An 11,404-nucleotide genomic window follows, 5' to 3' on the forward strand; every position below is an offset into this window, starting at 1 on the left:
ATATATTATAATTCTTATGCTTACAAAAATAAATAATAACTTGATGAGACTGCTCACCTGTCTCGTTTGAGGCATGGAACACATTCCGAAGCCACCATCCAGCTTTCTTTTTTTTTTTGTTCTTAATTAGAAATCCCAACAAGTACTCAAAATATGATATTCCCTTGAATTATAATTTTATCCAAATTATAAATTATTTTTAATATTACTACACAATATCACTGACTTTGGATCACAATATCTGCTTCAGGTCCTTGGATGATTACTACACAATATCACTAACTTTTAATATTCCAAACAATCACCTTGGATGATTACCACAATTTAAAAGTTCATAGTGCAGCAACATAAGAAGTCAGTCAATCAATCCCATGACAAGTTTGGAAATAAAAAAGAATGAAGAAAGCAATTTAGGTGAAATTTTTTGCTTCACTATTGTAGTAATCTACTAACTCTCAGCAGCAGCATTCAGATATACAAATACAAAAACACAGCCAGAATCCATGAAGCTTGACCTTCACCATCATTCATAAACTTGATGTCTTCAAGAATCTTAATCCATAAAGATGTCAGATAAATATAGTGACAAGGAATTCTAATTCCATCTGAATTTGAAAAGAAAAACAGAACCAGAATGATATTCTCTAGTCAACTTGACCATCTCAATATTTTGAAGAACTAGAGCACTCTTAGTGTGTCAACATACATTTGCGGCCAATTTCTAGTCTACTGGAAATATCATCCATGGTAAAATTCCCCACGTAAGGAGAAGAGAAAGAAGTATATGAATGAATACAATTTGATATAAATGCTGCAAATTCTTGGTTGCCAATGTGGAATATTACTAAAATCTTCGACAGAAGAATCACCAATAGCCACCACATGAGCAAGAACCATTTTTAAAGTGATGGAAACGACTTGAATCCCTTAGTATGATCTCATGGTCAACAATAATAGAGATGAATGTGATGGCACTGTGGCAGTCACCACACACCCGCAAGTTCTTTGTGATACGAATGGGAGTTCCAGGTGAGGAGGTGAGGATACCATAAGCAAGAGCAAGCTTCTCACTGTGCTCAGAGAGGAGGCAACTTTTCTCCTCATCATCCACATCATGCAAAGCGAAATGCATCTGAGGCACATAACCAAGGGCTTTGATACGTTCGATCAAGGTCCCAAGAAGAGCATAGATCTGTTTAGATTGTGGGTGAGATCTGTCTCCGACAAAGAATGTCACAGTGCCTTTCTTTTCCTGAATCCAGCTGCAACCAGGCTTCTTCTTGATTCCAGACTTCTTCATCAAAGATCTGATCCTGGCTACATCTCTCCAGCGGCCTGCATTTGCATATATGTTGGAGAGCAATGTGTACGACCCATCATTTCCAGGCTCCAACTCTAACAACTGCCCCAAAGCATATTCACCAAGCTCCACATTGGCATGGGTTCTACACGCACTAAGCAAGGCCACCCAAACAACTGACGTGGGTTTCATTGGCATGTTCTTTGTCATCTCCCAAGCTTTATCTAAGCGACCAGCACGGCCCAACAGGTCGATTACACAAGCATAATGTTCAGCGCCAGCATCGACCCCATAATCCTTGCCCATGTTGTGAAAATAATCCAGCCCCTCATCGACCATGCCAGAATGGCTACAGGCATAGAGCACAACTAGGAAAGTGATGCCATCAGGAACAAACCCCACCTTTTGCATCTCCTCAAAGACACGGAGGGCATCTTTGCCATAGCCGTGCATCCCATAACCAGTCATCAGCGATGTCCAAGAAACAGAATTCTTATCTGGCATCATGTTAAAAACATTTTGAGCTGCATCAACATCACCACACTTGGAATACATGTCAATGAGGCAATTAGCTACATACAGCTTCGTGCCCTTGTACCTATTGCGAATCACATAAGCATGTATTTGCCTACCAAACCGTAGCGCTGCTAGACGAGCACAAGCCATAAGAGCACAAGATATAGTGAAAGCATTGGGCACAATGGACCTAGCTTTTACTAACATCTTCGAGAAGAGTGCTAGAGCATCATTGGCATCTCCATGTTGTGCATAACCTCCAATCATGACAGTCCAAGTAACAACATTTCTCCCCTTAAGTGGAATAGAACTAAATAATGATTGGGCTAATTTGAAATTCCTACATTTAGAATACATGTCTACAAGAGCATTCTGCACCATCAGATCTTCCCCCTCACCATCATCATCATCTAACATTAGAAGGCATTTTTTAACAGCATAGGCATGTGTTTCCATTCCCTGAGAAATAGCTCCAATGGAAGCACAAGCAGAGAGGAGTGAGATAATGGTGACAGCATTAGGCTCCAACCCAGAGACCTGCATCTGCCGGAAAACTCTGAGGGCCTCATGTCCATGTCCCCTCTGAGCATACCCAGAAATTACAGCACTCCAAGTCACAACGTCCAATGCTATGTGCTCCGCATGCATCTTCTCAAAAAGCTCAAGGGCATGGTCAAAGTCACCATTCTGTGAATATCCAGTGACCATTGCATTCCAAGAAACTACGTCTTTCACCTCCATGCCATTGAAAACCTTGAAGGCATCACCCATCGCTCCACATTTCGAGTACACATCAATCATAGCATTTCCCACAAAGATATCCCAGAAAAGACCATTTCTTATAGCATGTCCATGTATTTCTCTTGCCCGAGGAAATGAACAAAGGGAGGCACAAGCAGGGAGGATGTTTACAAGACTTATGATATCTGACCTCCTTTGGCTAGCCATATTACTGGCTTTTTGTGTCATCTCCGAGAACAGATCTAAAGCAATCTCCGGATTACCACTCTTCACATGTGCTGCTACCACTGAGTTCCAAGATGTAACATCATCAATTCCCCTAGAAATAATTTCTTCAAACACATAGGTAGCTTCGTCCACAGCACCACAGCGTGCATACATGGCTACCAAAGCATTGCAGACAAAAACATTCAATTCAAAGCCATTGCTGCAAATAACTGCATGGAGGACAGTCCCTCGTCGGTAGGAAGGTAGCTCCCCACATGCCTTGAGGGCAAAGGGAAAGGTGAAATGGTCCGGCCTAGTTCCTACACGCTGCATGCGCCGACAGAGGATGAGGGCACAGTCAAGGTGGCCTTCCTTGACATATTGCCTTATGAGCAAGTTCCACCAAAGCACGGGGGACGGTGAGAGACGCTCCAACAAGCAGATGGCATCGGTCAGAGCACCGCAAGCGAGGTATGCAGCTATGATACCAGTTCCCAATGATGACGAAGATGACAACGACGAAGAAATGGTGGGTCTTGAGGGAGAGGAGAGCAGACCAAGGCTGACAATCTGCTGGTGGATCTGTCTGGCGGTCGATGCTGTCTTGCATTCCTTCAACAGGGAAGCAAACTGAGAAGAGACTGGAGAAACAGAGGGAGACAAGTGGGTCACTGTCGAGAAGAGTCTGACTCTAATTCCTGAAGTTGCCTTGAGGAAACCCAGAAGCATAGCGACAGCATCATCTCATTCAGCCACCTTAACCACTCAAATGGCTGCCATTAGCTCACTGCAGGAAACCGAAGAACATGCAAATCAAATCAGATGAACAACATTTCGTTCCAAGAAAAAACACAAAATTGAAACTCTGATGCAGAGCCCACACAAACAAACCATTGATATGTGATAAAAGAGAGCACCCAATTGCAAAACCGAAAAATATTGTAACTTTTCCACGTTCTTCATCTCATCTCAGTTCAATAAAAAAGCCTATAATTCTAAACTGAAAACTCATCCAACAAGCGCAAGAAGAGCAGACCACCATCTACTAGCTCAAAATCACAGCCTAACATCCAAACCACAGCATCAATCCCGCACCAAACTAGCAATTCCTGCAGATTCGACTACGAACCCCACATACAAACGGAAAAGCAAGGTTTCATCTGAAGCAGGAAACACGCAAATATTCGATTCAATCGAACTGGGATCGCCGACCTCATACACGAAGCAGAAATCGACCCTGCAGACGGACGTGAGAATGAGAATCCCCAGCCGACCATGGAGATATCGCTAAAACCCTAAGCCCCTTTAGGGAAGCCGTAGGGTTTTTAACGTCGGCAACCCGGTTCGTTACTTGGACCGGCACCCGAACCGGGCTGCAAGCACGAGCAAACCGGTTTGCTTGCCACGCTGAACTCAGTCTCAGTTACCAAAGCCCAAATGGATCAGGCCCAAACCCGATGTCTCCATACAGATATGTGTATGGTTAAACTTGATCCACATTAAGGTTGGAGATCCCAATTAACATTTTATTAGGCACCACAAAGTGATAGCATTGTTTAAGCTGATCATTTCTGATGATGGTTGAAATATGAATTATGAATCATGTAAATAACCTTTGTATTTGTAGGGATAGTTTAAATTTGACTGAAGTTAAAAGAAGTCATTGGGTAAATGTGATTAATTTAGTTCTCCATGCATAAACGTCTTTAAGAGGAAACATTATACAATACACCAACAAAAGCTCTGAGATTTTTATTATACATATTTAATGTTTGATTTTCTTATGATACATTTGGATGGGGTTCCAATGCAAAACCCATTTATAATTGTCGTTTTAAAGTATGCATATCCTGTTAGGATTTTTTTTTTTTTTTTTGTATATGGTGATCAATGTAATTTGATATGATCATCCTCTACTTTTTACCTAAAACTCTTTTCTTCACTATTTTATTACATTTATCATAGTGGTTCAAAATATAGTTTTATGTGAATCAAAACATCTAAGAGAATATACGTAAGAAATTAATTTCTAATGACATCTTCTTCTGAAGAGAATATGATGACAAATATAGGGGATTCAGCTTTAGAAAGATTCTCATATCAAAACATCATCAATCGCCTCAATTTTCTCATGAAAATAAAGCAAATTGCCAGAAGAACAATTACCCCTTTTTTTGAGACAATTGAATTTATTCATCATAGCTTTATAGTACTGTTTATTGGGTCCAACTCATATGTGATGTGAGCTTGGACAATCCAAATCAAAGAAATTAAAGAAATAGAGAGAGAAAGGGCAAAAATGAGGAAGAAAAAGATTAGAGCGTGCAGCGTGCGGCGGCGTGCAGAGGAAAGAGGAGAGAGAAATAAAAAGAAAGATTAGGTTTCTGAGTTGGATGGTCAAACGTTATTTGACTCAAATTTTATGTGGAGAATTCTTATAGTAAACTTTACAATCCTAATGGTGTTGATCTACAATTTACCCTCTCTAAAATACTTTCCTGCTATATTTACTTTGTGAGATCTAGAATTTTTTATAAAGAGATCATGATGATATGCTATTCTTAAGCCAAAATGTATGATCTTGATGTTATTCTGATCATCTGGTTATTCTAGAGAAGATGTACTGTAAACCTGTTATCATTATTATTAATAGTGAAAGTTTGAGGTGGACTACGATCCCATGATTTTTTTCACATTAGGTTTTTCACGTTAAAAGATTTGATCTTACCGTGTGTGATTTGTTAATTTGCTCTATTGTTTATGCTGTGGTGGTTGATATTTTCATTTGGATATCAAGTTGATATTTTGATGAGGAACTCATTTGAATACACAAAGAGGGAAAAGAATATTCCGCTTTAACAGATTTTTTCCCAACACTACTGAAGATTTTTTTTTCCCTTTCTTCATGGTTGAATTTTCTTTTTCTTAAAGGAAAGCATATATATAAGTGCAATTTAGAATATCATGTTGTTGTTCAAACTGGATTTTGAATTTTTGGTGAATCTCAATGAGCCTCCAAGTTGGCCACAAACAGATCTACAGCCAATTTGTGGTCATTCACATTGAGAATAAGGTCACTTAACAGGCCATATCATTCACTTTGAGCTTTTGATGTTCTTTGCAATTTCCAAAAGACAAATTTTTACTGTAAAAGAGAAACAAAAGTATCCTTCTTGATTCCTTTCTCAACTCCCATGGTGTCTCATTATCATACTAACCAGCTATGAAAGTGGAAATCTCTCTCACTAATATCAGCTTTGATCATCCTTTATCTCCTAGTCTGACTGCCTGTATGATATATTTAAGAAATCGGATCACTTTGCTTACAATCTTAGTTCAAAATTTTCGGTTGCCATTTCTGTTGTGTCAAAAGATCTCTCTGCATAAGCTAAATGAGGTCTTACAGAGCCATCAGAAGAATGATATTTATGATCATGATGAGCTTCTGATGTCACAATCAAAACAAGAAGTACCATGATCACCGATAGAACTGCCAAGGCTGCACATGTCAAGCGTGCATAATTTCTCAATGGTTTGCATTCTTTCAAAAGGATTTTAGAGAATGCATCCTTCACCAATTGACAATTTGCCAATCTTTCCATATGAGGAAATCCATCAAGAAGCTTCTGCATGGAGTAAACTAGCACTCTTGTGTAGTTGTTATCTGATACAAATTCTCCTTGACTGCGAGCTCCATCATCACTAGCGGAGTAGGTATATTTCTTCAAAAATTTGAAACAGTGAATATTATGTTGGTTTAGTGAGTAATTTAAGAGTGCTTACTGATATTTTTGCATGCTAATGAATAATAGAATTGATAATCAGATATCTCTTAGCCGCTAGACTTCTATATCAGAATTATTGGCACATTATGTAAGAGGAAGAGATTCACCTCAGGAATGTCTCCTATTTTGATTGTGTTGGAAGAACAATTGTCTGGCTGATAAGAATACTGAGGAGGTCCTGAAAAAGGATTACATATGTACTCCAGATCTGGAAGAATTGATGACTTCACTGTCGATATGTTTGAATTTACCTGCACATTAAACAAACACAAGTGTTCTAAACTTGACAAGTGCATGTTTAATAAAATCATGTGATTCTGTGCATCAATACTGATTTTTCGAGGTGTCGAGGTTTGTTTCCATGACTTTGTTATTAAGTGTTGTTATGATTAAAAATTCATCTCTATCGAAGAGGTTTAATTGATTGGGTAAATTCATTGATGCTTCAGATGAAGGAATACAGCTCATGATTCAATGTATCAGAAAAAAATCATGATCATTATCGTTGCTCAAATATTGATGCTATGATGTCGTTAAATTAAGATGCATAAATTTTCTAGAATTGGTCATAAATATCCCTTAAGTTCCTTGAATTTCTCATAAAATAGAACATGGAAAAACATATTCTTTCAAAAGAAGATGCATTGGAATTTTCTGAAGTTCCATAACCACAAAACAAAAACAATGCCTAACAATTTTTTACACTGAAATTTTGGAAGTTCCATTATGCATTTGAAGCTTAAAATAGAATACTGATTGGTGTAGTTGACTTCAAACAAGGAAAAACCAATTTAGTTGTCCTAGCACATATTTAGCAATACCTATGAGGTTAGACTAAAGTCACTGTTTTATAAATAAGAGTAATGATAATACATGAAACACTGTGTACCGGAGTGTCACATATCAAGACCATGATCTACCAAGGACAAATGGTACCTGGTCAATTGTATCATGGATTCCTGCTCGGATGTCTTGTAGGCCAAAATTGGCTGGCAGATGCTCACTGCACCGTAGGATTGAACTTAAGGTGCTATTCTGGGGATTTAGCTGATACCCATCAAGAGCTGCACAGGTATCACCAGAAAACCTGGAAAGTATGCCCTAATAAGCTGACGTTATTATACAAGAACACTTCTTAAATCGAGAAAGAACATGGCTTACTTGTATAGAAAAAAATACAGCCCAAAGTTTATCCAGAAAAAGAATGTGAGTAGCCAGCAAAGGGTGATAAACCTGTTATAGTAGAAGTTTACTTTTATTTCCCAAAAAAATATAGTCAGAAATTTTTTAAGCTGTAACATGTGTTGACTTTATGTGCGCAAATACTTAATCAAGCATATTTCTCTTGTCCAAATTGTTCCACAAGTCACCAAGTATGTTGCTGTATAAGAGAATGATTTAACCAACTCAGTTAAAATCAAGAATCGAATCAACTAGGTGCCTTCGGAAATATTTATTCAAAATTTCTACTGATATCTGAATTTTTTGACTGAGTCGACAACTAGGCCAATTTGAAGCCTACTTACAGATACATTGCTTGGTAAAGCCTTAGAGACCTCAATGCTGCAACAACAGAAAAGAGAGATTTAGAAGTTAAATACACAGAGCAATTTGGTTAATGGAAATTCAGATTACTTACCCAGCACTACCAACACGGCAATAAGATTTAGCACAATGCTGAAGATGGTCACTACTTTCCTGCAAAAAATATGCATTGTTATGAGCAACATTGAGATAATGGCTTTTAAGTTACTCATATTGTTGATTTATTTTCCATTTTGTTCAGTTCTTACAACATTTTGATACCCTTGTTAACCAGGTGCATTCTATTCTCTGCTTGTCTTTGTATATTAGCAGCTTCATCATAGAGCATCTGTGATGTGGAATTCAGATTGCTGGATTCTTCAATCCCACCATAGAGATTGTTGACACTTTCCATGTCCGCCACAGCTTCTGTCACATTGTATATTGTTTGGGATGCTTCTTCCGATGTTTCTACAATGATGTTCTCGATTGATTTCACTCTAGAATAGAATTTAAAGCTACCACCAAGTACTATTCCTGATGCCACTCTGAGAGTAAAATTTTTCGCAGTAGTTACTCAGTAGTAACAATTTCTTTTTATTTGGACAAATAATTATGTAATGATCAACAAAAAGATATATATATATATTGACAGGAATTTAACTTAGGTGTTTAGTTAGTTAAAGTTAAAGGCTTACGATGATAGACATGTTAACAAGATCCCAATTAACATTGGCGACACACAGTATTTCTTAGAGCAAGGGAGTCTCTTCTTTTGCTTCCTTTCCTTACGGACCGAACAAGTCTTTGTTGCAATACGCAGAACACAAGCAGAGACAAGACCACCAACAAGCCATATTGTACCAATTGTATATCCATATCTGCCTGTATAAACTGTAGACTGAAAAAAGAAAAGAAAGCAGGTCATATTTCTCATTTATTTGTTCAAGCTCAAACACTAAAGTGTTTTTGAATTTGATTGTTGAGGTAGCTGATAAAAAAAAAAACAACCTTCAGCCATAATGGTATAAACACAAGAGCACACAAGTTTGAGAAAACCTTTTAAGATTATGGTAAGAATGAAATTTTGCAAATGTGTTCAAATATATAGAGCTGAAATGTGGTATTTTCCAAAATGAAAAAAATTAATCTTAAGTTGCGCAAAATGTTGTGACTGAAAAGTTCACCAAGGTTCAAATTTTGTTGAATAAGAATTCAGAACAGGTTTAAGAGTGAAATCCTTGAATGTTGATAAGGTTTAGATCCAAGTTATAAGCCACATTCAGTATACAATATCAGTCGCTTGCTGTTTATAGAATAATTTTATTCATGCAGAAGAAAAAGGGAGAGAGATTACACTCCAATAATGCTTGTTTGTAATGTTATAGCCACCTTTGTACTTCTTGAAGCTATCCAAAGGATCAACTCTTTCTGTCCTTGCAGATAATGTGCTTGCAAGTCCTGTAGTGTTTCCCTCCTCAACCAAAATTCTTTCTTCTTGTAGAAAAGAGAAAAGATATAAATTAAAAAAGCAATTTATAACAAGTTATTCACTGTAAAAAACTGAAAGCATTCTTTTTTATGTTTAGATCTTTAAAATGAGAAGTATGCCATGCATTGAATTCATGAGATACTACTTCCATTCCATGTAACAAGTCCCCATTACTAGTTACTCTAAACTTGGTATTTTTTTTAAGCCCAGTTGGGGATAACAAGCCTTGATTTACGATTCGGCGGTCCACTTTCCATCCAAATATTTTTCATTTTCTCTATCGAAACATTAATCCAAGTATGGACAATCAATCTTAGATCAATTCATGGCTACATGATGACTGATTGTTTCTCTTTACTCGATCCCATAATGCCTCAATAAAACCAAGAAGCCTATTAAATAGTTAATCATGCTTTCAGAAACTATTTATGCTTTTTAGTTGTAAAACACCTGTAGTTTGTCGATCAAAGATATCCAAGAAAATTACAATTTCCTGAAAGCCTGGGTAGGAGAATTCATCCTCACCTGTACCAGTGCCAGAGATTGTATCCAGCTCCAGAGTCGTTTGTGCCATGACTTCTGCGAGACCACAGCTTAAGATTGCAACCAAGGAACATAGAAGCATTGCAGACTGACACAACTTTCTCAAGCCCATCCTAAATACCTGTAGTTATATCAATCATCATCTATTGCACTCAGAATGCTTAGCAAAATACTGAAAGAAATAAAACCAGCATACCATCAAAGAAAGAGAATGAACACAATATGGCTCACGAAATACATATTTGTGGTCATTTCTAAAGGATGAGGGCAACAAAAATGACACGAAACTTTTGTTTCCAGAGGAATGCTTCAGGTGTGGATTAAACGTGTGCCGTAAAACTTACCCATCTGTGACTGTACACCAACAAAAACAACCCTCACAAAACCACTCGAGCATTGAAGTAGGCTGTCTATGAAGCAAATGCACCACAAGATCTTAAAGTGTTATTGGTCAAGATTTCAGAAAATTTTCTTATTATTGTGCTTTATGGGTACTTCTTCTTCAAATCTTTCGAGGAAAAAGAATAAGAAAGAACGAACAAAGAGCTTCTATAATACAAAGAATCGAGAATAGCTGACCCTCCATAGAACAGCATGCAACTTCACATGTCTCAAAATCACTGGTCTTTTGGATTGTCCCGATCAAGCAACCTGACCTCTCCAATCACCAACAACCCGAAAAGTAGCAGAAAAACGAAAAGAATCTCACTTACTGGTCTTCCAACGAAGAACGATCAACCTGGTATCAGAAACCTCTCTGTTTTCATGCCACCCGCAGGAGGTAAAGTCGATGGCTCTCTTCACAGAAGCTTCAGACAGTGAAGTCCATGTGACGCTTGCCCACTCTCAAGTCTCCATTATCTCCTTGCAAACGAAGACTACTACCACAATAAAACCCTATCAAACCTACTGCTTCAGAAGCCCAAATTTTTTCACATCAAATGATGACACAGGAGATGACGACTCTCCTGATGCAGGTATAAATATATACACGTGGAACACCCATGCTTTTCTTGTGAAACGAGGCAATTCATCAAACGCTGTAGGTGAGTGACACCACCAAAACCTTACCAACTAAGAAACAAGCCCGAGAAAGAGAGCTGAAGTGTAGGCAGATTGGAGTGACACCACCAAAACGATTTCTTTTGTTGTTGGTGGATATGATCAAGTGCTTGAGATACGATTCCTTGCCTCGCCGCAGCAGCAGCGTGTGAACTCTGACGCAGAAAGAAAAAGGTTCAGCCAACCTTCTTTTTTTCTTTCGGCTCGAGGTTCATATGCTTCTCCTTTACCGTT

At 38.0% G+C, this 11,404-nt stretch overlaps 2 protein-coding genes across 3 annotated transcripts; both read right to left on the reverse strand.

Moving 5' to 3' along the window:
• Nucleotides 1-541: 541 nt before the first annotated feature.
• Nucleotides 542-4,061, reverse strand: LOC135612608 (pentatricopeptide repeat-containing protein At5g16860-like). Its single transcript, XM_065109088.1, has 2 exons — nucleotides 3,977-4,061; nucleotides 542-3,551 (listed from the first exon to the last, which is right to left on the reverse strand). Exon 2 carries the CDS (start codon nucleotides 3,491-3,493, stop codon nucleotides 866-868), a length of 2,628 nt encoding a protein of 875 aa, XP_064965160.1. The 5' UTR covers nucleotides 3,494-3,551; nucleotides 3,977-4,061; the 3' UTR covers nucleotides 542-865.
• A 1,893-nt stretch (nucleotides 4,062-5,954) lies between these two features.
• Nucleotides 5,955-10,968, reverse strand: LOC135612609 (uncharacterized). 2 transcript variants are annotated; one of them, XM_065109091.1, is made up of 11 exons: nucleotides 10,822-10,968; nucleotides 10,091-10,229; nucleotides 9,431-9,567; nucleotides 8,772-8,974; nucleotides 8,343-8,621; nucleotides 8,189-8,247; nucleotides 8,076-8,112; nucleotides 7,711-7,782; nucleotides 7,486-7,636; nucleotides 6,657-6,800; nucleotides 5,955-6,486 (listed from the first exon to the last, which is right to left on the reverse strand). In XM_065109091.1, exons 2-11 carry the CDS (start codon nucleotides 10,218-10,220, stop codon nucleotides 6,088-6,090), a joined length of 1,611 nt encoding a protein of 536 aa, XP_064965163.1. In that variant the 5' UTR covers nucleotides 10,221-10,229; nucleotides 10,822-10,968; the 3' UTR covers nucleotides 5,955-6,087. The 2 variants fall into 2 exon arrangements, with proteins under 2 accessions (XP_064965163.1, XP_064965162.1); XM_065109090.1 differs by having other exon boundaries at nucleotides 9,431-9,570; nucleotides 10,822-10,957.
• Nucleotides 10,969-11,404: the final 436 nt, after the last annotated feature.

The sequence above is a fragment of the Musa acuminata genome, chromosome BXJ2-5, assembly GCF_036884655.1.
Source record: "Musa acuminata AAA Group cultivar baxijiao chromosome BXJ2-5, Cavendish_Baxijiao_AAA, whole genome shotgun sequence".
NCBI lineage: Eukaryota > Viridiplantae > Streptophyta > Magnoliopsida > Zingiberales > Musaceae > Musa > Musa acuminata.

Coding starts and splice junctions, on each gene's coding strand:
- LOC135612608 (XM_065109088.1), bottom strand. CDS start 3,493: ATGCTTCTGGGTTTCCTCAAGGCAACTTCAGGAATTAGAGTCAGACTC.
- LOC135612609 (XM_065109090.1), bottom strand. CDS start 10,220: ATGGGCTTGAGAAAGTTGTGTCAGTCTGCAATGCTTCTATGTTCCTTG. Junction 8,622..8,771: donor TTGTTAACATGTCTATCATC/GTAAGCCTTTAA, acceptor TTTTACTCTCAG/AGTGGCATCAGGAATAGTAC. Junction 8,248..8,342: donor AACAAGGGTATCAAAATGTT/GTAAGAACTGAA, acceptor TATTTTTTGCAG/GAAAGTAGTGACCATCTTCA.